This window comes from Dasypus novemcinctus, chromosome 27 (genome assembly GCF_030445035.2).
Source record: "Dasypus novemcinctus isolate mDasNov1 chromosome 27, mDasNov1.1.hap2, whole genome shotgun sequence".
Taxonomy (NCBI): domain Eukaryota; kingdom Metazoa; phylum Chordata; class Mammalia; order Cingulata; family Dasypodidae; genus Dasypus; species Dasypus novemcinctus.
Genome location: NC_080699.1, coordinates 12,819,166 through 12,846,181, shown reverse-complemented (window position 1 = coordinate 12,846,181; position 27,016 = coordinate 12,819,166). Strand labels below are relative to the sequence as shown.

At 38.1% G+C, this 27,016-nt stretch overlaps 1 protein-coding gene across 1 annotated transcript in view; it reads left to right on the top strand.

The window, feature by feature from the left end:
* GUCY1A2 (guanylate cyclase 1 soluble subunit alpha 2) overlaps nt 1-27,016 on the top strand; it is a 332,065-nt gene that overhangs the window by 49,015 nt on the left and 256,034 nt on the right. The window contains exon 4 of the mRNA XM_004470863.4: nt 25,323-26,041. Coding sequence (XP_004470920.2) covers nt 25,323-26,041 — 719 coding nt within the window. The remainder of the gene's footprint in view (nt 1-25,322; nt 26,042-27,016) is intronic.

Here is a 27,016-nt window from a genome sequence, read left to right as displayed (position 1 = left end):
ACTGCCAGTCCATTTTTCAAGAGCAAAAATAATCTCTTTTGACTTGTTTTTCACATGACTGCTTGTTTAAAGGTTCCCATATATTTTCCATTTGGGGAGCTGTGACCCATGTAGTGTTGTAGATAATTTTTTATGATGTTTTGGAGTATGCTTTCCCTATGTCTGTTACTTACAATAAGTTCTTTTTAAGGTAAGAACTGATTTAACTCTGAATGAACCCAAACCTCTAATTCCTTGCCTATTATATTTTTTTCCTGAATTTCCACCAAGTCTGGTCTTGACGTTAAGAAAAGAAATGATTTTCCTGTGTTCAGGAAGAAGATGTAAATGTGGAAAGAATAGTCTGAACTTTCCTGTCGTAAAATCAATTTTATTAAAGCCTGTGTGAGGCGGCTTGCCTATTTATCCACCCTCGTAGGACCCAGGATCAGTTGGGGTGGATCGAACATCCAGATCCACACAAGGGAGAGGGAAGAAAAGCCAATTCTGAAAATAGAAATGTTCGGTTTAATGTTTATGAATTTCTGCTTTACCCTTGGTAGGGAATTGTGATTTGCATTATTGATTTGAATCCTAATCCCTGATCCCTGTCCTGGACTCTAATGGTTGCATGGTAAGAACATCTAGGGACATCACATTAAAAAAAGGAGGCCTGTGGCCACTGTGCCCTGATATTCTAATCAGCTTATTTAGGACGTTGACCAGAGATTTGTATTTTTTAAAAACAAGCTCCTTTGTAATTCAGGTGTGCAGCCAGGATTTGAGACCTAAAGTTCAAGGCTAACCCTGCTCTTGGGCAAGAATACTTAGAAGCTCTAGTTTAATTCTTAGGGAATTTGGTACCAAGTTACCCTGCTTGTTGAGGTTCTAGAATCTGGGTTTTGTCTGATATCTGGGAGGAGTTTGCTGACTTGTATTCTACCCAGTTTTTTTTTTTAAATTGGGAAAAAAGAAAATGCAAACATTTATTAAGTTTAGAAAACCCAACACTTAACATACTTAGATCATATTAATAATAATATGCCTAGTATATTTATATAATGTATTTAAACTGAATACTTATAGTATTGCTAAACATATTCTGAAAGAGATTTAAAAAAATTTATTGAAGTATATCTCTCATGCATAAACACATATAAACAATAATTATAGTAAAAATTGTGAACTTAGGAAACAAAACATGCATAACATTGTACAGGGGTCCCATACCTCACCCCACCACCAATACCTTGCATTGTTGTGAAACATTTGTTACAAATAAAATTATGAAAGAATATCATCAAAATATTAACACCAACTGTAGTCCATATCTTACATTTGGTGTACTTTTCCCCCAATCCTCCCTATTATTATTATTTTTAGAATATATTTTTTTATTATAGAAGCTGTGAATTTACAAAACTATCATGCACATGTGTAGAATTCCCATACAACAGCCCTTCACCAACACACCACACTGTGGTGGAACATTTGTTGTAGATTATGATGTAATTATCATCTGACTTACCACCAACCAAGGTCCATAGTGTATATTTGGCATACTTTTTCCATACCTGCCCTTCCCCCAGTACATCTTTGGCATAGATGCAAGAATATTACAGGATTGTTGTTAATCACAATCCATAGGTCACGCCAATTGTATTTTTCCCATGCTTCTCCACATTCCAACCACCCTGCAATAGTGATATGCATCTGCTCTAGCTCACTAAGGACACTCTTGCATTATACCATCTACCACAATTCTCATCCACCTCTCTACCCAGTTCTTTTCACTTATGCTTACTTCTCTTGAGCAGTTTGGTTCTGCTTCTGAACCCCAAGCAGGAACTGGGACCCTGCTTCCATTTGCTGCCTTTTGCCTCCCAGGATACAAGCTTAATGCTTCCTTCTGTTTGCACTTAGTTTTTATTTTTTGCTTTTGCTTTGTCTGTATCTTCTTTCCAAATCTCCTTGATGCTGATGATTACTTGTTTATTTATTTATTTTTTAAAAAATTTTTTATTTTATTTATTTCTCTCCCTTTCACCATTGTCTGCTCTCTGTGTCCACTTGCTGTGTGTTCTTCTGTGTCTGCTTGCATTTTTGTCAGGCGGCACCGGGAATCTGTGTCTCTGTTTTATTGCTTCATCTTGCTGTGTTAGCTCTCCATGTGGGTGGCGCCACTCCTGGGCAAGCTGCACTTTTTTCACACAGGGCAGCCCTCCTTGTGGGGTGCACTCCTTGTGCTCCTACGTGGGGAACACCCCCACATGGTATGGCACTCCTTGTGTGCATCAGCACTGCATGTGGGCCAGCACCACATGGGTCAAGAGGCCCTGGGTTTGAACCCTGGACCCTCCATATGGTAGGCAGATGCTCCATCAGTTGAGCCACATCCGCTTCCCTGATGATTATTTGTTTAGACTATTATTTAGACTATTAGATTATTTGTATGTTCACATCATACAATTAGCATATCATGCTCCCCGCCCCCCCTGCCACCCCGATTTCCTTGTGCTCTGCGTAAGTGGGTGCATTTACTTCTGGGTCATTCTCCTCCTTTTTCCTGTTTCATTAACTCTGGACAGACATGGAATAGCCTGTGATCATAACCAGTGTCAGAAATTGTGGGTTACATGCAGTTTTGTAAAAGTGCTGGGCTACTGCTAGATTTTTTTCTTGAGGGCTTATATAACACTTTGTCTCTGCTACTACAGCTAGGTCCAGAAATATTATTAATCACCAGAGGACAAATTTAGCAATAGAGATTGCTCTGTGGTGGGAAAGGAAAGTCCATACTTGTCTGTGAGCTTTCATAAAGCACAGAGTCATTTTAGATCTTTAGAAAGGAGAGATCAAGAGGGATTTCACCCAGAGAACACACAGAGTGGTGACAAATAACCTTGATTCTTGTGAGTTACTCCACTGAGTGATTACTGTTGAGAAAAATTTTGACTGAAAATACCTGTGGTTGCCATCATTCTTCTACTTTTCACAGTTTCTTCTAATTTAGTGTACTCTCCCTCAATGTCCTATGACACCTCTTAAAACTCTTCATTTCATTCTAGTGCCCCAGACCATTTTTCATTCACCTTTTTTTTCATAATCTTTTATTCCTTTTTTCATTTTTCTGATTCTCAAGCCTACATTTTAATAAAAAGGAAAAATGCAAATGTGCCAAACATTTCAAAACTTGCTTCTCTTCATTTGTCAATACTTTTTTGCTTTAGTGTCATAAATTTCATATTTTAGATGGTAAATTTTGTAATCAAGAGACTAACTTGTTAAAAAAAGTCTATAACACTTTTCTTTCTTTTTTAAAGATTTATTTATTTTTTATTTATTTCTCTCCCCTTCCACCTCCAGTTGTATGCTCTCTGTGTCCATTCGTTGTGTGTTCTTCTCTGACTGCTTCTATCCTTATCTGTGTTTCTTTTTGTTGTGTCGTCTTGTTGCGTCAGCTCTCCATGCGTGTGGTGCCATTTTGGGCAGGCTGAACTTTTCTTTTGCACTGGGTGGCTCTCCTTATGGGGTGCACTCCTTTCACCCTACACAGGGGACACCCCTTCGTGGGAGGGCACTCCTTGCATGCATCAGCACTGCGCATGGACCAGCTCCACATGAATCAAGGGTCAAGGAGGCCCCAGGTTTGAATCACGGACCTCCCATGTGGTAGGCAGACGCCCTATCCACTGGGCCAAGTCTGCCTCCCTATAACACTTCTTTAATTCAGGGCTCTAAATGATCACTAGAAATTTATCTGGGCTAAAGTGTATTGTATTAACTACAGGAAACATATTTACTAATCAAAGAAGTATGTATATAATTGTGTAGAGGAAGTATTTGCCCTATTAAAGGAACATTTCCCAAGTACTTTGTTCCACTAATACTAATATGTATTGTATGTCTACTATTTTCAGGTATTGTTCTTAGGAGCTGATGATTAGCAGGGAGAAAAATGACTGAACATGGGGAGGCAGAGCATTCAAAGAAAAACCACGCAAATAAGATAACTTCATAGAGATAAGTGCTGTGAATAAAACAGGAGAGAATGTAAAAGAGAGTGAGAAGGGCCTAAATAATTAATGTGTTAAAGATAGTCATTTTTTTTAATATTTTATTTTTTTGTCTTTATTTTTTTCAAATTACATTAAAAAAATATGAGGTCTCCATATACTCCCCACTCCTCTCACCCCACTCCTCCCCCCATAACAGCAATCTGCTCCACCATCATGAGGCACACATTGCATTTGGTGAATACATCTCCAAGCACCGCTGCACCCCATGGTCAATTGTCCACTGATATTCTATTCAAGATAGTCATTTTCAATTTGTTGAAGTAATCCTAATAGAATTTCACCTGACTATAGTAATTCGGCTGAAATTCACCTTAATGCAGAGGAGGTTGACAGTTTAGGGCTCCCCACTGATGTCTGAGTAGCAGGTACCTCAGGAAGGAGCAGGGACGCTGCCTCGTAGCATTTTGGGCTGGATGGGGCCCCAGATGGTGTTCCTTTGTTCCATGAATATTTGGTGCATTCCTTCCACGTACTGTGCTAGCCTTGGAGACTTGACTGTGCCCGTGAGAAGGTAGATATGATCTCTTCCCTCCTGTTACTGCCAGTCTAGAAGCTAATGGGAAGGACACATGACATGAACCATTCTGTCCATGCGTGGCCACTTGAAGAAGCTGTCCCTCGAATGGGCTGAGGAATTTGGGATTCAAAACTCATCAGAGGACCCATGCAGAAAAACACTCTACCAATGAAATGCATTTTTCTTCACACACAAGTAGACATACATATACACATATACATAAGCACATATATAAACACACTTGCATACAACACACATATATATGCATATGTAAATTTTCTTATTTATAAAGTACTTTCACATACATTATTGTGAACCTTGCTACAACTTTATAGTTAGTTATTATTATCCCCATTTTACAGATTAAGTAATTAAGGCCCATAGTGAAGGTAACTTAATCAAGATCACTTACCCACTTATCTAATGAACTTTGAACCTGTATGTGAATATAGTAATAGCTTCTCCAACTACAGGAAAGGAGCAAAACTCTGTTCACCATGTTGATTTTTCTCTGTTTCTGAAAATAAATGGTCACTGTAACACATTTTACATGAAAAAGAACGATCCCTGTTTCTTTAAAAAACAAACAAAAACCCCCATCGTGTATATATTGCATTATACTGTTGTAAGATACTGTATATTACTTTGGTCAACTTCTTGAATTAAAAGGTAGTTTTAGCCAATCATGATTCTGGCTATGGAAGTATTTTCCTACTTCCAAATGGAAGATGGAATAAACAAGAATTTTCAGTTGATGAAAATGAGAAGAATCCAGCTTATTTCTAGTATCGCGTATTTCACAATGTGCTTCATAATTGCTTACATATTTTTCTTCTCACCTTGACTAGGCACCTAGTTTTCAGGTGTCATGTTTAATTCTTTTCGTATCCACAATACCAAAGCAGTGTATGGAAGGGTAAGCACCAAAGACATCTTGTTTGAAAGACAAAGAAAGGCCGAGGAAGTATTCAGGAGGAAAGAAAACTAAAGACACATGACAAATAAATGTGACGTATGATCAGTATTGGATTTGGGACAAAGGGGGAAAAGTTGCTCTCAAGGATGTTATTGGGACAATAAAATTTTAAGATGGACTGTGAACTAGGTAATAGTATTGTGTACATGTTAAATTTCCTGATCTTTGTAATTGTATTATGGTTGTGTAATAAAATGTCCTTGTTCTTAGGAAATATCCATGGACATATTTATGGGTAAAGGGGCAGGATGTCTGCAACTTATACTCTCAAATGGAGTGTAGGAGGGGAAGAGAGGGAGGGAGGCAGGGGACAGGAGCCAATTGTTAACAAATTGGTGAATCTTAGTAAAGGACATCTGGGAGTTTTTGTACTTTTCTTGCCACTTTCTTCCAAGTTTTAAATTATACCAAAATAAACATTTACAAAAATTGTTGAATAAATTAATTACACCTGGAATGGATCATAAGCCCAAAGGGGCTTTCTATTTCTATTTGATTAATAGCCCCAATATAAAAACTGAACCAAACTAAACTAACAAACATAAGTGAGATTAAGAACTCGTATTCTGTTTTTATAAATAAATGTATTTTGTTTTTCCTCAATTCCTGGTATCAGCCATAAAAGCACCAAATTCTATATAATCAGTGTCCACATTTGAGCCCAATTATGAAGTTAATTTTCCTCAAGTTTTGTGATCTCATTTATAGCCTGATTTGGTGATATGGACCTTGGAGATGAAATTCAAATAATGTCTAAACATAATACTACTATGCCGGGCAATTGATATCAGAATAGAGGATTTACGCCTCCATGTTCCAGGAAATTTTATTCTTCTTTTTCCATACAGAAAAACATTGTTCAGGAATGAGAGCACACAGAACAATAAAAATAAAAATAAAACTTCTCACTATTTCTATTGCTTAAATTACCTATTCTCTTGATAATTTGATGAGTGACATCTACGCTGGGATTTATTCTTTTCTTCTTGCAATCCCTTTATTCTTATGTTATGACGTTTTTGAACTTCCCAAGTACTTTCTCTGAATTCAAAAGCCTCATCCATCACTGACATTCTCTTCACTGTAGACTCTGACTTTTTTGATTACATTCCTGACATTTTAAATACTCAGGGTGAATTATTTTTCACAGCCTGTCATCAGACATTAGATGATCTTGTAATGTGCTGTAACTGTGTTTCCATATTTAGTAGCAGGGCTTATGCATCTCTATGTATCAGTGTGTTCAATTACTTCAATAGAGTCTTCACTTGAAGTAGGACATCAGACTCAGTAGCTGTTTAGTGTTTAAAGTGAGCTGTTTAGAAGATGTTGAAAGGCCTGTGACATCTTTTGCTGGATATGGGTAAAATTATTCCCCTGGCCCAGATTTTAAAATTAATAAAGGGCAGAGCCTCCAGCATATGCTGGATATTCATTTTCCCTCTTGCTGGAATAGTCAAATGTGTCATTTTCAACATGATGCCCATTTTAGATACATATCTGATTCTTTAAAACCTTAATTACTATGTAGAAATAATGGAATTTAGATGATTCATCCTCAAAGGTCAAACTTATTTAGGATCATCAGTAAACCCATAAAGCAGATAGATATAACCTCAGGTCTTTCATCTATGGGGTCTCTTTACTGTCCCTCTCCCACCCCCCTCAGTCCCTACACACTCGCATTCACTTTTCTGCTGTCATGGACCTCATAGTCCTGATCATTTGGGGACAAAATTTTTAATGAAATAATGTGATGAACCTATTCCTGCTAATGAGAGGCAAAAATCCAAGTAACCTTGGTGTTCCCAATCCAATGTCCCTGCTCACATCTTAGAATAAATATTAGGCAGATCAGAAGGGCTTGGGCATAGTGTAGATCTTGGTATTTATCACTCATGGCGACTTCCCTGTACTTGGCTTCATTCTTATTTATAGATGTCCTTGGAAAGTTTCGAGTGGTGAACAGGGATGTTAGTAGTAACCTTTAATGCAGTATAGGTTCTTCAGAGAGCAGAATTTAAGTGTATAGGCTAGTTTGAAAAAAAGATACTCAAAGTTATGGAATTTGCACTTAGAACAAGGTCACTAGAGTCACAAGGCTAAAACAAAAATCTCAAATATCTACTTGCCTTCTAGGGTGTCAGGCCAACTTTAAGTGGGATAGAAAAATGAACTATGCTGAGCTTTGGCATCCTTCTGGAAACTAGAAAGGAAATAGCAATGATCTTCTGGCAAGACTGGGGAGTGGGCTGAGAAGACAAAAGACAGCTTGCTTTCCTACCCGTAATTATGACTCTTCTCTGCTGCAGTACCCTGAAGTACTTTGAAACGCATGTGGCGTCTTTCATCGTGTGTGTATTCAAGACCTTACATCTTTGTAACATCTTTTTTTCTAGTCGAGTACAGGATTCAGTTGACCTTTTAGATAAGGCATTTTTGTTTGCATTCAAATATTAAGAAAGCTCTGCCATATATCCATTTGTTTTCTTTAGATGTTAAAGAATGGTTGGGGAGTAATAAAAATTTATGAGGCAGAGAAGTGCTTCAAATTCAGATATTTTTGTTTTAATCTCTTTTGATTCAGATAGCCCTAAGTGTACCTATTAAGGTACCTCGTAAGAAAAAACTGAGTCTTTGGTGCTGTTTTCCTTCTGCTGCTGCTTCTCCAGCAACCCCTACCTCTGATATGACATAATTTCCTCCCCTCTCCTCCCTGAGGAGTGGGTGCCCTTCTCCCTTATGAGGGCCCTTGGCTTTCTCCTTTGGCATTCCAGGGGAGGGAGATGAGCACGCTGTGCTCACAAGCAATGCAGGGGCCTACTTGCTTTGAGAAATGATTCCTGTTTGTTGGGGCATTGTAAGAAACGAGAACAGGAAATGTTTTTCTTTTGGCTATGCCTGTAGGATCTGTCGGTGCCTTCCATTAGAGATTGATGCCCAACTTAATATTCTCCCTCCACATCTGCCCCCGATGTAAAGGTTTGGATTTCACTCCTGTCTTCCAGTCTCTGGCATGAACTTGTGGTGTGCTTTCCATGAACGTGTGGTATGCTTCTTGGTGAGATAATCACAAACTTTACTTATTATTTTCTGGTTGTCTCTGAGTAGTTTTGTTACCCCCTACTTTACTTTTTTCCTCCTTATCTCTCCCTTTTAGCCCCTTTTTTGTTAGCTTCTGCTTTAAAGAGGACCTAACATCCACCCACCTGTGCCATCACTGTCACCGTCACCATCACTTTTTCTTGGAATGGGGACAATTTAAGAACATAGAGCCAAGGGCTTAGTGTTAGTATCCAGGCCGTATTTTCTACTGCCTTGTTGAGTCCTCTTCAAATTTAGGCTAAACTGTATAGCAGTCTGTTTTTTCATTCAGTAATTCATTCATTCATACATGCATCCAACATGGTGCTGGTGCTGTGTTGGCACGGATTTCCTCCATCAGGTACTGTAGAATACAGCGTGAAATCACAAGCCACTCTCCTCGTTTTCCTCGCTGGGCCTCTCAGACATCCTATTCTGAGTCTTGAGTCAAGGATAACAGAGAAAGTCATCTGACCCCATTCCCTTAGTATCCTTGTGGCATATCTTACTAATGAACTTAGGTTTATGATATGAAAATCTCTAAAGCCTTAGTTTGAACAGACTACAAATCTTCATTTCTTCATCTTAGTATTGACCTACAGCTGATATTTTTTTAAAGAAATAATTCAAAAGAAGAAGAAACACCAAACAATGGCTTGCTGACATTCACTGAATGCTTTTTGTACTGACAAAATGTTGGCAACGACGAACAGCCCAACAACAAGGAAATGGTCAATTAAAATGACTCTGTTGAGCAGAATGTTAAACAGTCATTTAAATGAGAACCATGTGGAAAGATGCTACTGCAGCCTGGGAAAATGTTGATGATGTTGTCTTCACTCTGGTTCCCCAGGAAACAGGCTCTAAGATGGAGATCTGTGGTGGAGAGCGATACTGGGCAGTGCACTCAGGATCAAGGTCTGTGAGGAAGTGAAGGATCTGGAATTGGGCAGAAGGAGACATTGATCTATGAGCTGGTCTCTTTAGGGTTATGCTCCATTGAGGCAAGGAGGCTGAACCTTTGTACCTCTGCCCTCCCCACCCTCTCCACCCATTTCTCTACCCCAAGGAGGTTCTCTTCAGCTGTGGGCAGTTCTCAGAGCAGGCCTCAGCTCAGAGCCAACAATTACCAGTTCTTCTATCATCCAGTACTGCTGAAATATTACATGAAACAAAATAAAGCTAGAAAGCCAAACTCCAATTGTTTGTATACATTATGAACATTTTGAGTCCAACTCTGCGAAAACAAACATGTATGGGTATGTACAAAAGCTGGAAGGAAACAGAGGAAAATGAATGCAGCTGTGTTACAAAAAGTGAAAGAATTCATAAGAATAACTCTTTCACCAAATGAATTATGAAACCAACCAGATTGTGGTTTCCTTTATAATAACACAAGAAGAACTCAGCTTCCCTTCTCACCCCGTTTTAAAAGATGATCATTTTTGCTAATTGTTGCATGTGCTTTCCCATATGTTGTATTTGTGGAATATGTTTGTAGGAATGACAGAGCTCAGTGTTCCTGTCAGATCCACAAAGAGACTGTAACAAATGTGAAGAGTGCTCTGTTTGGGGATGTAGCTTCAGCAGTTCCTAGGGTGCTTTCACCCCTGATGCTGAGACTTTGGTTATAAGTTCAATCCATTCATGCATCACTGATATTCATTTCAAAGTCCTAAATTGCTTCCTTGACCAGTTCAGCACCTTATATATGCATGATCAAAAGGGAACTGAGGGAAGCGGACTTGGCCCAATGCATAGGGCATCCACCTACCACATGGGAGGTCCGCAGTTCGAACCCTGGGCCTCCTTGACCCGGGTGGAGCTGGCCCATGCGCAGTGCTGATGCGTGCAAGGAGTGCCATGCCACGCAGGGGTGTCCCCAGCATAGGGGAGCCCCACGCACAAGGAGTGCGCCCCCGTAAGGAGAGCCGCCCAGTGCGAAAGAAAGTGCAGCCTGCCTAGGAATGGCGCTGCACACACGGAGAGCTGACACAAAAAGAGACATAGATTCCCGGTGCCGCTGATAAGGATAGAAGCGGTCACAGAAGAACACACAGCAAATGGACATAGAGAGCAGACAACTTGGGAGGGTGGGAAGGGGAGAGAAATAAATAAAAAAATAAATCTTTAAAAAAAAAAAGGGAATTGAGTGTAAAATGTGAATGGATCAGGGCAATAAATCAAATATGATACTGGAAAACTGTTTGAAGTGTACACTCTTGTGAGGAGAAGTAAATCCAGACAACTAGTTTCCCAGGCTAGAGCCCATGTACATAAAAGACCATATGGCTGGCATTAAAGCTTCTCATCCCAGTTCCTCTTACTTGAAATGGACCTCCTCTAACTCTACTGCTTTCTTGTTTCCTTCCAAATCATAGCTCATACTTCAAATCGTACATGCAATGTGTGTTTTTTCCTAATGTACCCTTGCTCTTTACATCTATTTTAAACAGTTCTTTTGAGCTGCCTTTAATGTGTTTTGAATTAGTTCTCTTAGAACATGAGATAAGATAAAGGAGAAAAGGAGAGCTAATTTTAGGCACTTTGAAGGACTTCTGTGAGAAGAAGGAGGTAGAGTTGTTCCAATCATCCCAGAAGATAGATTAAAACCAGTGGGCTAACATTATGGGAACAGATTTGCCTCAGTGCAAGAAGGAAGTAGCTTTGTGATAATGAAAGATATTCAGTGTTGGAAGAGCAAGCTTGGTGAGCTCCTCACCGCTGCGTTGTGTTTAATGTAGAGGAGGGTGACTCCCAGGAATGGTGTGTTGTGAGGGAGGTTAGGCTGGGTGACCAGGGGATTCTAGTGCTAGCTGACTTCACGGCCAATGTTGTGCAAAATGGTGTAGCCGCAAATTCTCTTTTCAACAAATTCACCCATAATCACAAGTTATCATCTTTCAGAAGTTTAACCGTCTTTGAACTGCTTGTTTATGAATGCTGTAAATGCTTACTGGAATAGCTAAATTGTGGACATGTGACACTAAGTTCTGCCACTCAGAATCTGATGTGTTTAAAGACTTAAAAAAGACACATTTTAAGTCTTTGACTAAGTTTTTATTACCTAATTCAGTGGGAATGTTGTAAAAAAATCAGATTCCCATCAATTTTCTTTCTTTCCCACACTGCATGGACAGCAGTGTAGCTCCCAAGACTTGGTGGGAGCAGTTGAGAGTGAGTTACAACTTGGCAATTGTAAAATGGTCAACATTGAACAGCCCTGAGCAAGCCTTCTGTGGAGCCTCGCATTTGGAAATCCTGCTCTCCTGCTGCCCCTAGTACAGCTTCCAACTTGAACCAGGCCCAGTCATCACCGGTAGAAGCCAGAATCCATGCATGTGCATGGATTTAGCAATCTTTTTTTTTTTTTAAAGATTTATTTTTTATTTATTCCCCTGCTCCCCCCTCTTGTCTGCTCTGTGTCCATTTACTGTGTGCTCTTCTTTGTTGGCTTGCATTCTTGTCAGCAGCACCAGGAATCTGTGTCTCTTTTTGTTGTGGCATCTTGCTGCACCACTCCTGGGCAGGCTCCGCTTTCTTTGCACAGGGCGGCTCTCCTTACTGGGTGCACTCCTTGCATGTGGGGCTCCCCTACACGGGGGACACCCCTGTGTGGCATGGCACTCCTTGTGCGCATCAGCACTGCACGTGGGCCAGCTCCACACAGGTTGGAGGTCCTGGGTTTGAACCCTGGACCTTCCATGTGCTAGGCAGATGCTCTATCGATTGAGCCAAATCTGCTTCCCAGATTTACCAATCTTTTACCTGCCTCTTGACGTCAAGAGGCAGGTAAAAGATTGGTAAAAAGTGCAGGAGTGGGGAATGCTGTGGGTAAGTATTTGAAGGAAGAGTCCAAAGCCTGTGAGCCACTCCTGGTTTTCACGGTGAGACAGATTTCACATCAGAAGCAAGAGCCAGGTGTGTAGATACAGGTTCTGTGCAGCATCTCTTTCTACTGGGCTCATCTGTGTCTTTGAATCTGCAGCACGCTGCTGCTGCGCTGCTGGCTTTGTGTCTTCTACAGGAAGGCTGGGAAATGTGATGAACCCTTTTAAGAGGTAGCCAGCCCAGCCCAGGGCCCTGGAAGACAGCCTCGTTCTACCTGGGCTGTCCTGAGCCTGTCCCTTTTTCAGTACTCACCTGGGGTTTGCTGTTGGTGAAGGAACAAGAATCCATGCAATACTAGAGTTCCAGACTTATTGAATTCATCCTTCTGTGTAACTTGCTCAAGCTGTGTAAAAAGGTCTGCCAGCAGGGTATCAGAGTGAAAACAGCAGCTGGAAAAACTACACACATACACCCATTTGGTGATGATTGGAGCAAATCTACCTCCTCTCAGAAGTCCTTCAAGTACCTAAAAATAGCTCTCCTTATTCCTCTGTCTTATCTTATGTTTTAAAAGAACAAATTCAAAATACATTAAAGGCAGCTCTAAGGAACTGTTTAAAATAGTTATGAAAGGCAAGGGTATACATTTGGAAAAACACCGAGTTTGTGTGATTTGGAAGATATTATGAGTTATGATTTGGAAGGAGACAAGAAAGCAGTAGAGGTAGAGGAGGTCCATTTCATGTAAGAGGAACTGATGTGAGAAGCTTTTATGCCAGGTGTATGGTCTTTTATGTGTATGGACTCTAGCTGGGATAATGCATGCCTGCATTTATACGTATGAGTGTATCTACTACATGTGTTATTAATGTGCATCATATACAATATATATACATAGATATTATGTATCAGTATGTGATTAGCCAGACAGCTGTATTTGTGCATTCATTAATTTATTCTTTTACCTATTCATTAAAAAATTTACTACAGACAAAATAGCTTGCCACAGTTTAGGTTACAGTCATGGTCCTCATTTCATGCTGGTTTCTGCTCCAGGGCCTTTGCTCATATTGTCCCTTCTTTCTGGAGGGGTCTGTCTTCCTCCTCTGCCTGCATCTTCCTGGCTGCCTATTTGGCCCTACTCATCCTTCAGACATGTCACTAGTTATCTATTTATCTATTTATTTATCTCCCCCTACCCCCTGTTGCTGTGCGCTCTCTGTCTGCTCTCTGTGGCCAATTTGCCATGTGTTCTTCTGTGTCTGCTTGTCTTCTCTTTAGGCAACACTGGGACCTGATCCTGGGACCTTCCGGAGCGGGAGAGATGTGCTCAATCTCTTCCATCACCTCAGCAACCAGTTCTGCTGTGTCTCTATTGTATCTCCTCTGTGTCTCTTTTAATTGCATCATCTTGCTGCATCACCTCCCCGCACGGGCCAGCATTCTGTGTGAGCCAGCACCCCTGTGTGGTCTCTCTCCACTTGGGCCAGCCCACCACGTGGGCCAGCTTGCCTTCACCAGGAGGCCCCGGGAATTGAACCCTGGACCTCCTGTTTGGTAGATGGGGCCCAATGACTTGAGCCACATCCGCTTCCCCAGATGTGTCACTTTTTAAAGGAAGCTTCTTTAACCCAGTAGATTACATCAGGCCCTGATGTGCTCATGGCGGTCTACACCAGATCTCCATAGCCTCTATCACGTGTATTTATTTGTACAGTTATAGGATCATGTGTGTAGTTACTCTGTACTCTTCCTCAGAAGCCCATAAGGGTAAGGACCATTTCTATGAATATTTTGGTCACCATTGTTTCCCCAGTGCCGAGCACAGAGGCCAATACAGAGAAGGTGTTCTCACTTGAAAAAAATAATGAAGGCCCATAGCAGGTGACTTCAGAGAGGTTAAGTCTGGTTGAGGGGTGTCAGCTATGAGGGTGTTGTGCAATAAGCACTAAGACAGCGTCATCACACAGAGCTTTGGAATCCTAAAAAGTTGAGGCATCTCACCTACTCTTGGAGTTCAAGGAACACCTTCTGGATCACCTGGAACATTGAGGAGAGAAGGTCTGTGAGATGAGTCTAAGCTGATATCTGGCTAAGTGGGGTAGGGGGAGAACAGAATTGTAGTTTTAAAGAGACTAGGGAAAAACTATTCAGTATATACAGAAGCCTGTCGGTGAGAGAGGCTGTGGGTCGAGCAGGGCCAGGAAGCCCCCAGTGGTTCCTGATGGCTGCTGTGTAGACGTGAAGTGGGGTGGTGGGGAGAGGGGAGCACGGGCGCAAGCAAAGGCTCATGAGCCCGGGAGCCTGGACTTCACATTGAGGGCAAGGGCTCGGCCCTGGAGAGTTCTAAACAGGGAGAGGACGTGGTGGGTTTAGGATTTACAAACCGTGTATGGAGAATGGAAGGAGAGAGACTGGGAGCAAACAGAAAATTAGTTGGGAGACTGTAGAAACAATTCTGGGTTTAATCACGGTGGCTTAAAACAAAGTCGTGGTTTTTTGGCATAGAGTGACTAATAGAAAGTCAGAAGAGCTGCATCATGCAAACGCACACCCACACACAAGTGATATATTCTTACATTTTTACTAAAATGAAATTGTATTCTGTACATTATTTTGAAAATTTTAACTGAGCATTATATCATACAAAATCAAATATGTCTTTGTTTCTTTTTTGGTTTGTTTGCCTGTTTTGGTTAAGACCTAGACACAGTCTTCTAGATTTTCTTGTAAAATATTTATTGTTTTGTCTTCTGCATTTTAAGGTTTTAACTGATGTGGAATTTTTTGTTTGTGGTATGCGGTGGAATTTAGTTTAATTTTTCCCCCTGATGGCTAGCATCATTTATTAAATAAATTGTCCCTATCCTCTTGAATCGAAATACTATTTTTTGATATTTTAAAATTTCTCATATGCTTGGATTTATTTCTGAACTCTCTATTCTGATTCAATAATGTCCTTATTTTAATTATGTAAAAATATAAAATTAAAGATAAAATTATTTTAACTATAGTGCATTTTATTTATTCTAATATCTGGTAAGGCAAAGTTCCTTTCCAGTAGGTCTAACTATTCAATTATTTTGGGGCTATCCTAGACATTTGTTCTTCCATAAAATCCTTAAAATTATTCTATTGACAAGACTTGCAAAAGAATAATTGCATTATACTTGGAAATGCATTAAGGTTGTATATTAATTTTGAGATAACTTTATGATATAAGTTTATGATATAAGGTCTTTCCATCCTAGAATGTGGAATATTTTTCCATTTTCCAACTCTTGTGTTTAAATTTTATAATTTTCTTGATATAAGTTCTATGCCTTTCTTAAGAAATATATTCCTATGAAATTATGATTTTTATTGCACTTTTGAGTAGAATATTTTCACATTTCTACTTCTAGCTTGTTATTACTAAGATAGAGTAAACCCATTGAATCTTTCAGTATTCTTGAATTCAGATGCTTACCAAATTTTTGTATTAATTCTAGTAGGTGTTTTTAATGCAAAATATTTGTTATGTTTTGAGCACCATAAAAAAGGGAAAGGAAAGAAAAAGCCTAAACGTTTAAAGACTTTCTAGGTTTTCTCAGTATACATCTGGCATCAGCAATTTACTTTTCTTTCCAACGCTTCTGCTCATTATTTCATTTTCAAATCTTCCAGCATTTGCTAGAAAAACCTCCAAAATAATGTTAAGTAACACTGGTGATAGCAAACATACCTGTCTAATTTCTGATTTTATTTGAAATGTTTTTTTTTGTTTGTTTGCAATGTTTAGTATCTCATCATTTATAACAAATTTTGCTTTTTGTTTTTGGCAAACAGTCTTTATTATATTTAAGCTATTTCTTTCAATTTACATTTTACTTGAATTTTTATTTAGACCATGTGTTGAATTTTATCAATTGATTTTCAAAATCTACTGATTTGATCATATTTTCTATTTAATTTTATAAATGTAGTAATTTATGCTGATTAAGTTTCTACTATTGAACCACCTTTTCACTTATGATATAAGCTATTTGGTTGTGGTATGTCATTCTTTTAAACTTGCTGGATTCTGTTTCCTGCTCTTTTAGCAAGTATCCATAAGTGAGATTGGTCTTATTTTTGTGCTATATCAAGTTTTGTTATTAAAGTTTTGTGGGCTTAATTAAAAGGATTGAGGATTTAAGTTTTTTTCTTATGCCCTGGGATTTTTAAACTAATTTTGGAATTACCTGTTTTTTCAAAAAAGGCTGGTCAGAACTCAGATTGTCCATTTCTTCTGGGGTCAGTTTTGGTAAGAATTTTTCAGAAAATTATCTATTTACATTGTGTTTACACATTCATCAGCAAAAATTGCATGGTTCCTTAAAGAAATTTTTTTTTTTTAGAGAAGTTTTGAGTTTACAGAACAGTCGTGTAATGTGAAGAATCCCCATACATCACCCCTCCATGAATACCTTGTCTTGTTGTTACAGATTGTGAAAGAACATCATCAAAATATAACTAGCAACTATGGTCTTAGCTTATATTTGGTATATTTTTCCATACACCCCCTATTACTAACACCATCATTTATTAATATTGTACATTTGTTATACTTCATGAAAGAATGCTTTCCGGTTTGTACTGTTAACCACAATACATCTTATATCACATGGTTCACTGTGTTATACATTCCCATGCCTTGAACAATCATCCAAAATGTGCGCTCAGTGGCTCTTACTTTCCTCACAGTTGTGCTGTCGTCGCCTCAGTAAATTTTTGAGTGCTGTCCTTAGTTGTTTGGTTCTTTTTTAATTCCTTTTTCCTCTCAATATGTACCTCTGTCTTATTTCTCATTCCTAATTTTCCATTTTTTTCTTTCTTAATTTCAGCTTTTATCTATTAATTCCCACTTCCTAGTTTTTTGTTGGTTTGCTTGATTTTTAAACTCAACAGAATTTTCTTAATATGGAGGCTTTTAAGATTTTTCTTGCTGAAAATATGTACAGCATACACTTTCCTTTGTGGACAGCTTTTGTTGTGCCTCGTAGGATTTCCTATGAAGTAGTCTCTTTTTCACTGTTTTCCAGAAGTTGTAATTTCAATTTTGATTTTCTGTAATCCAAGAGAATGTGTTCCTTAAATTAGAAATAGATAATATTTTTGGTCAATCTTGTTATTTTTAAGTGCTTATTATTATTTTAAAATTTATCAGAAAACACGTGATCTGCAAAATCTTTACTTAAAAATAAGTTACAGTGTTTTTGTGTCCAAGTACACAATTTTTGTAATTTCTCCATATGTATGTAATACATATATACATACATGTATATATACATCTAGGCATATGTATAATATACATATATACTTGAGTCTGTTGCTTTTGTTATTCATTTTGTTTATTTTTCTTTCATTTTCTCTGACTTGTTTTTAATTATATTTTGTTGTTGGTATTTAACGTATCTATGACTTCACCCTTTTTATCTTTGATCTCTTTGATTCTGAAAATAGCACATTAGTTTTCCAGTACAATTTAATTTTTATGAAGTTTTTCTTTTATTCTAATTGTTTTTTTGTTTATATTTTTATTTAATTTCTCTGTAGTTTCGCCTTTTTGTCTACTACATCTATCTTATCCTGACACGGTATATTAAAGTTTCCTACCATAATTATAACTGTATCAAGCTCATCTTTCATTCCTGAGTTTTTAACATATATTTATAAATACATAGCTATATTGAGACATAAATTCACATGCCATAAAATTCATCCTTTTAAAGTTTGCAATTCAGTGAATTTTACTACATTCCTAGAGTTGTGCAACCGTCTCTACAATTATAGTACATTCTCATTTTTCAAAAAAGGAATCCCATTGCCTTTATCAATCAATTCCTTGTTATTTTGCTTTATGTTTAGCTGCTATGTCGTTTGGTGTATCCAGGTTTATGGCTCTTAGATTTTCTTTGTAAATTGTGATTTTGTTGTATAATGTGCCCCTTTAACCTGTTTAGCACTTTTACCTTTAATTCTCTTTTGTTTGGTATTACTATTACCCCTCCCTTTTTACCTTATTTTTTTCTTGCAGTTTCTTAGAATTCTTTGCTTATCTTTTTATTTTCAATCTTTTAATTTTTAAATCACCTTTGATAAGTATAATTCTTAAAGCTGGAAAGAGAGTTTCTGCCATTTAATGGAAGTATTTGTTTATATTTAGTGTAATACATAATTTATTGATTTTCCTTTTCCAACTTGCTTTATGATAATTATTTTACATTGTTTCTTATCCTTCTTTCTGCTGCTTTGTTTCTTTTTTGTTCAGTTTGACTCTCAATTTTTTTTTCAGGAGGTATCTGGGGTTGAACCCAGGACCTCTTACATGGAAAGCAGGTGCTTAAACCACTGAGTAATACCTGCTCCCCTCAATCATTTTTTTAAACTTTTTAAGTTCTACTCTTCATTCCCATTTCATTATTATTTTTCCCTTTTCCTGCTACTGAAATTAGACCCATGTGTCTTCATTATTTTAAAGCCAAGTGCCACTTGTTTCTCTGATAAAACAGCTATTTTCCCTACTTACTCAGATCTCATTAGGTGAGACCTTTATAATGTTTGTACTTTTCTCCTCCTGGTGTCCTCCTGTGTTTCTCCCCTGTCCCCACCCTCTGGGTTTTGCTAAAATTTCTTGACTCTGGTTTATGATTAAAATTTGCTTTGCAGTAATTTCCCTCTATTTTGGTAATCTTTATTTAACATTTATATTATATATTTCCAGGTACTCTGTCACATCCATTTGTCCATTATATATACATAAATTGCGTTTGTGTGTACACGCGTTGCAAGCTCCTCACTGACTGCTGTTTCTGGTTTTCCTCATCTTCTGCTGCCTGGACTCTTCCGCTGCGATTCATTTGTTGTTCAAATGTTCTCTATTTTCCTCAGGTGTTTTCCTGAGCAATTTAGCCTCAGATTCTTTTTCAGATATCTTGGCTGGGTAATAAATTTGTACATTTCAGTTCTCTCAGCCTTCTGTAAATGTTATTCCACCATCATCTAGCTGCCAGTGTCACAGAAGAGAAATACAGTTCTTTCTTTTCCTCCCCAGAAAGCTGGCAGGAACTTGTGCCTTTTCAGGTTTTTGTTTTTTATTTTTTATTTTACACAGTTCAGGGAAAATTTCTTCTCATATATTTCATACTGTCCTTCTACCATTGGTTTCTTTTTCTTAGTCTGGGCCATCTTGCCTTTAGAGGGTGTACTCTTCATAAGTTGTCCTTAAACAGAAGGATCAGATAATATCTATCATACAAGGGGCTAGTTGCCATTTTTAAAGAAAGATCCAGAAATATGCTTTGCAATTTGAAAGGAAAAAGTAAGAACTGATATTATGGGGGTGTGATTTTATCTTCCACCGCTTTTTAGATATCGTTTCTAGGTGAAAATTTATTCCAGAGTACTCATGGGATTTGGCTTCATCTCTATTAGGACCCTTCTCATTATTAAAATGTATACCCTATGTATTTTAAAGAATATCTTAGCAAATTTTCAGAATTACAAACTGTAGACTTAACCATCACAAATCATTTTGTGCCTGAAGCATGTGCTATGCTTCCAATAATACCTATTCCTTTGAGAATTCAAGAATTAATCCTAAATATATTGGAGTTTCTCCTCTTGCTAGGCTTAGAAAATTCTTTGTTAGCTCAAATATATGAAAACCTTGGTTTTTAAAATCTGAATGTATTCTGTTATCAGTAAGTATATTGTAAAATTAAAATAAATATTAAGGACAGCTAACATAAGCTCACCTAACTTAAAAGTAAATAGACGGCATGCTATATCCTTTTGTGGAGTGGGACCGAGATGCTGTGAATGCAGTAATGTGAGGAGTACTGAAGGGGATAATATTCTTTTAAAATGGTAGAAAACCATTGTTTTACTCTTTCCATTAAAAGTAAAATTGATAGGGATATTTCTTTTCACTATTATCTCAACATTTTTACTTCCTGAACTCTAAAGTACTCTGAAACCACAAAGGTTTTACCTTATCCCAGCAAAGATTTGATTGAGACTATATTGATAAGTAAGATTAGAAGCAATTTTCCTTAAAATTACTTTTTGGGCCGTGGGATTTCTTTCAGCTTTTCTCCTTTGTTTGTCTTTAGGTATTTATAATATTTACTCTTACACCTCTCTGACCATTGGAAAACATTTCTGAGATTTCTTTGTAGATTGGCATGGCACTAAAATATTAGTTTTAGAAAAGTGTCATTGTGTTTCAAACTTAGTTGACAAAGCTTTACAGTCTTGCTAGATAAAATAATTTTTCTTTCAGAAGATCATCTTCTTAAAATATTGAAATCTCTTTTACAGTTAAGACTGAACATATAGTTATGCTTCAGTTGCATTACTTAGCTGTTAGGTGGATGAAGCCTAGGGAGTTAATCAGGAAATAATTATGAAGTGCTCATAGCTTAGAGAAACGGGAAGCTGGAGGTATTTTTTCCCTTGGCTGGAGTTGAAACAACTTGAACGCGTACTCCCTGCTTTTTTATTTCCTCGTATTAGTGGAGACCGATGCCCTTGCTGAGTGATTGCAATGGTCTCTGGACCTAGAACAACACTAATTTCCCACTTTTATTATTATAATACACTTGCCCCAGAAGACCCAGCATCCCAATCAGTGCCATCTATTTGGTGACCTCTATCTACTTACTCGATGCTCAGGGAAGGCAACATTTCCCTTTCCAAATGCAGGTCATATATTTGACACTTTAAAAATAATGAGTAATTGTAGCCTTCAGAGAATACTATTGACTCAACTGACAACTAAAACTTCCGCTTCCTCGCCTGCAATATACTTCTCAACCCATTACAATCAGTCTCCTGCCCTCCTCCACTGAAATGCTATGGCATAGGTGCCCAAAGATCTGACAAATCCATTAGACAGTTTCCTGTCCTTATCTTACTTGAACTTTGTGTTATTTGACAGCTGTTGAGGCCTCCTTGAAACTCCCTTCTATTGACTTCAATGATACATTAATTTATTCAACATACAGCCAATATTTATTGAGCACCTGCTAAGTGCCAAACAGAATGCCAGCCACTGCTGATTCGATGACTAGCAAGACATACCTGGTTTCTTCCCTAAGCAGAGTTTTTACTCTTTTGCTACCATCACCATTACTCAAGATTTAGTGTCATTCCCTTCAAGGTTTGACTTTGCCATATAGTTCTATGTGAACTTGCATAAGTTTCCTAACTGTCCTCACCTGTAAAATGAAGATGATAAAAATACCTCCTTCATAGGGATTTTAAAAGGATTAAATAATCTATGGGAAGTGTTTGGCACACTGCTTGGCTCTCTTTTCTACGTACTTCCTGGGCCTGCCTGATTCAGGTCAGTAGATCCTTTCCTAGTCATCGCGTCATCTTTCTGCTGGTGTCTTCAGCCCAGTCTTGGCACCCTCAAGTCCCACTGCTACACTGATGCTTAATTAACAGCTCATCGTCCACCCCCACCCCCAGCCCATATATGAGGTTGCTACTTGAATTTTCCCGAATATGCTGGGCTCCCCCGCCTCCATGTTTCATCAGGAGACCATCACTGTCCCTCTTCTGGTGTACTCTTCCCTTCCTTATTTGCATTTTGAACACCTAATTTTTCTTCAGCACGCCATTCAAATGGAGACTCAGGTGTCGCCTCTTCCACCCCTCTGCAGGGCATCTGGAGTGCCTCTGGGTGGCCCATCATATCTGCATGGGCCCAGGAGAAGAAAGATGTCTTTCTGTCTTGGTATCCTTAAATATGCACAATCATAGTCTTAGAAGCTTAGTCATATACATCAAGTCTACTTTGATGAATGCTTCGTGTCGTGAATGAGGCCTGGTCTCCGGGCGTACAGCATTGTGCCGACACAAATAGGGCGACGCTCGTGGCCTTCAGGAGAGCACAGAAGAGGGGGGATGGGATAGCAGATCCCATGTCATGAATATAGGCTCTTTCGTTTAGAGCTAAAGGTCAACAGCATTTAGGACATTCGTTTTTTATAAGGTGGTAAATTAGCAGCAGTTTAAAATTCTAACTTTTAACTCAACTGTTCATGAAAGCGGCTCTGTTTTGAGTTTTGCCACTGGAGGAAACGTATTCTTATAAAGCCAAGTGTCAAGCTGTCGCAGCATCTTGTGATATGAGGAGATGAGCCTTGTCTATATGTTTCAAATGATTTATTCCAAGGACGGGTTTGTGTCAATCCTAGGCAGACCCTGCGTGTGAAAACTATGCCAATTGACCTGAACTGATTTCTCGTGCTTTCTCAGTTTTGAGGTAGGATTTCAAATGGTAGACTTGGCTATTGAATCATAGAATATTCACAAAAGTTGGAGTGATCTTTCCCTGGTTTTAATTTTTCGCACAGTAAGAAGTTTTTCTTCTTTTCGGTTCTTCTGCAGTTTAACATTTGTGACAATAAAAATATTTTATTGGTTAATGGAATATTGTGGTTTACACAGAATTGCTATGTACATTATTTGAGTCCAATATTAAAAATAGTTCGGTTTTACTTTAGTGATACAAAAATCACTTTAGCATCTTGGTGGGCGTTAGGGCTGTTATTTGAGAATTAACCATCATTGTACTTTAAGGCGCAGAAGTGCTTTTTAAAGCAGCATGGATTTCTAGTTGATAGGATGCTGTACACAAAGAAGTTTTTTAGAGTGTTGTCTTTTGTGAATTATTATTTTCTTTGAGTGATTCTTTGGGATTCTCGTACTGAAAGCATAACATAAGCTTAATGTGTTAACTTTATGTATCTGTGTTTATTATTTAATAATTGTTATGGCATTTTCAGTGTTGGAAAAAATGCAAGTTAGACACAATTCTCTTTTTCTCTTCCATCCATAGAAGATGTAAGTTCTTTGAAGATACAGCAATTCAACCTCAGAAACAGTGGAATTTCTTCAGTGGCATTTGTGGAATTTTGGAATTCAGTTGATGTAGATTTGAGGAATTTACATTTTCTCTGATTTTAGTTTTAAATAAGAAACCCCTAATTAAGAAAATAATTGCAACAAGGAACACTGCCATTGAAGGGACATACATTTAATTTGTGCATGACAGAAAGTTTTAGTTATAATACAGTTTTGATGATAGAAAGATTTGGCGTAGGAGAAAGTTTCAGTGAAGGAAGTAAGAGGGAATTTTCAGAGAGAAAGTAATCAAACCAGGAGGGCAGAGTTTTCCTAATCCAAGATAGGAGAGAGTTTTAGGAGAAAGAGAGAGTCGGCAGTGTCCAATTTTCAAGGGGAAAATAATAATCAAGGTTAAGTAAGAAAAAAATAATGTATAGAGTAGATACTGGTTTAAATAATACTGAGAGCAGTTTCAATGGAGCGTTTGGAGCAGAAGTTAAATATCATTTATCTTGTTTTCTCTCTTCCATACTAGAGAACTGGATGGATATTATTACCACTTCTGATTGGCACTGTTATTAGTGAATACAACAAGTTGAAGGGTCATTTTATAAAATGACAATGTACGATGAGCTGGGTTTTTATCTTCATGGGTGACTTAGCTTGCCTTGAACAGCAAATCTATGAAGCCAAAATTAATGTGAAATTCTTTCTGAATAAAGGCACTATTTTCCACTTGAGTTTTCCCACTTCTTTTTCATTTCACATTGATATTGAGAAGTTATTTGTCAAACTGACCTCTTACCTTGACGACCTCAATTTTTAGCCTTTATTGTAAGCTCCCAAAAATATTGGAAGTATTTTGACCCTGTTTTTGTATAGTGTTTTTGAGGCTGGGGAAACCTTCAAGGGGATGATAAAGGTAGAAATATTAATAGCAAACCAAGCCATGTGCAGCCTAGATTGCTTTGCCGTCTAACGGATCCACAGGGAGGGAACCTATGGGATGGAGTAAACTAGGCAGAAGAAAACATGAATATGTAAATTACATGGACTGATTTCAGCCAAAGGCAAAGGAGAAGCAATAGAGCAATTCTATGTGGAAGCTTCCTCTAAAAGCAGATTCAACTGTTTTATGTGTCTTATGTTCCTCCTCTTTGGACCCTAAATTCCTTCCATGTTTTTCCCTCAGATCATCCTCAAGGGTAACTCTAAATAGAGGACATGAGACTTCTACTTAGGATATAATCCATTGAGTATGGATTTTTAAATGATAATTCCACTGTCAGAAGGTGAAGTTCCTCTTGTCAGAGCATCTGGGATTGAGTATGTACCCAGGAAATTTAACAAGACCTTTAACTCCATCTGGTCAGATTCCTGCTCCACTTGGCTGCTCCACCATTTTTCTTTCCTTGTTTTTTCTCTCTTTCCCTGGAGTCTAGCTGATCTGTATGAAGTTTTCTTAGACTCCTAATTTAAGCCCCTCTGTTTCCACTAAATAATCTGATATCATTCTCCACACGTGGGCTATATATTCCTTCTCTGTTTCATTATTTCCACTTAGAATGCCTTTGATATGAAGTAAGATAGTAATATGGATGGATATAAATCCAGAGCCAACTGGGTTTTCTGTAAGGTGAGTGAAATCATTAAGAAAAAGAAAAGATACTATTGTGAGATGTAATTACAGCAAGTGGTGAGTATTGAAAAGAAAAATATGAACAGCTAGATTAGCAGCATTTACAAGTTCACATTCATTAACATCTTAGAAGCATCCAGAAGATAAACTGAAATGTAATTTCTCTGATTCAAAATGAATGAAATAACTCATTTCATTTGGGAAATTTGTGAGCCTCAGAGAAATACCTCTTTTGCTTCCCTCCCTGGCAGCCTCATTTGGTATGCAATTAAAAGAGCTGTAAATTCAATTATTTATACTATACTTGATTAACATTTGCTTCCCATTTGCCTCTAGGTTTGAAGTTTGAGGAAATCCAAGAAAAATTTGGTGAGGAATTCTTTAATATATGCTTTGATGAAAACGAGAGAGTCCTTCGAGCTGTAGGTGGCACGTTGCAGGACTTTTTTAACGGCTTTGATGCTTTGTTGGAACATATTAGAACTTCTTTTGGAAAACAGGCCACTCTGGAGTCACCATCTTTCCTATGCAAAGAGCTCCCTGAAGGTTCTCTGATGCTCCACTACTTCCACCCTCACCATGTCGTGGGTTTTGCAATGCTGGGGATGATTAAGGCTGCAGGAAAGAAAATCTACCGGCTGGATGTGGAAGTGGAACCTGTTGCCAACGAGAAGCTGTGCTCTGATGGTTCAAACCCAGGCAATTGTAGCTGTCTTACTTTCCTTATCAGAGAATGTGCAAATACAAATATCACGAAGAACCTTCCACAGGGAACCTCCCAAGTCCCAGCGGACCTCAGAATTAGCATCAACACCTTCTGCAGAGCCTTTCCTTTCCACCTGATGGTTGACCCCAACATGGCAGTCCTCCAGCTGGGGGAAGGGCTAAGGAAGCAGCTCCGCTGTGACACTCACAAAGTGCTCAAGTTTGAGGACTGCTTCGAGATTGTTTCCCCAAAAGTTACTGCCACCTTCGAAAGGGTCCTGCTGCGACTGTCCACCCCGTTTGTGATTAGGACCAAGCCCGAGGCTTCTGGCACTGAAAGTAAAGATAAGGTAAGTGGCCAAAGACTTGAGATGGGTGAGGGGGGCTAGAAGAGTGGATAATTATTTCAGTAAATTACATGCTGACTCTACTTGTAATTATGTAGGCAAGAGAGCTTTAAGTGTCATTTAGAAAATTACTGGTCCCTGGATGTATGGAAAAAGATTTGGCCCCACTCCCAGTAATTTTGCATAGTCTGCCTCATCTGTTAATTTATTTCATTATATAAAAAGAAGACATTTATTAATACTAGCCATAGCAATTACAGAAATGATAGGACTCATTAAGAACCTGATACTATAAATCCATTAATATTCCAACTGATTGAAATCAAATTAGGAGAGAAACTCTAAGCTTGTGACTTCAACATTGATGGGGCTTAATTGCCTTGTCTTTAAATACATATAGGCTACAAGCTAGTTGTTCTTTGAATGTGTTCTCCTCTAAATTTCTTAATCTTGGAACATCTGGTTTACGTCCTATTTTTGCCCTAATATGCAAAATAATTTCCCCCTAAGTGTTGGAAAATTAACTGTCTCTATATCTCAAGAGCTCTCTTCCAGTTAAATTTTAGTATTGAAATAGAGACTTGTTTCTGCAGAACATGTTCACTCCTTAAGAAAGACTACAGTGAACTATTAAGTATCTTTATTTTGGATTGCTTAAATTCCTTTTAAAAAGATAAGGGTTATAAGTGATAAATAAACAATAAAAAGGAACTAAGGAATAAATCTTAAAAGAGTTGGGCTCTCAGGTAAAATATTTTTAAAAAGCCAACATTAAAGTAAATAATAAATCTAAGGAAAAAATCAGCCAGAATTATTTCGATATTTGGTAATATACTTTTAGGTTTAAAGGGAAAAATAATTCCCAGTAGTCATTCAGTTTCCAGTAGGGCTTCTTTTCAGTATTTTTCATCAGCATAAATAAACCTGTTGAGCTTATTCCCAAGCATTTTGTGGAAGCTGTTGACTTTTAGAAATGAA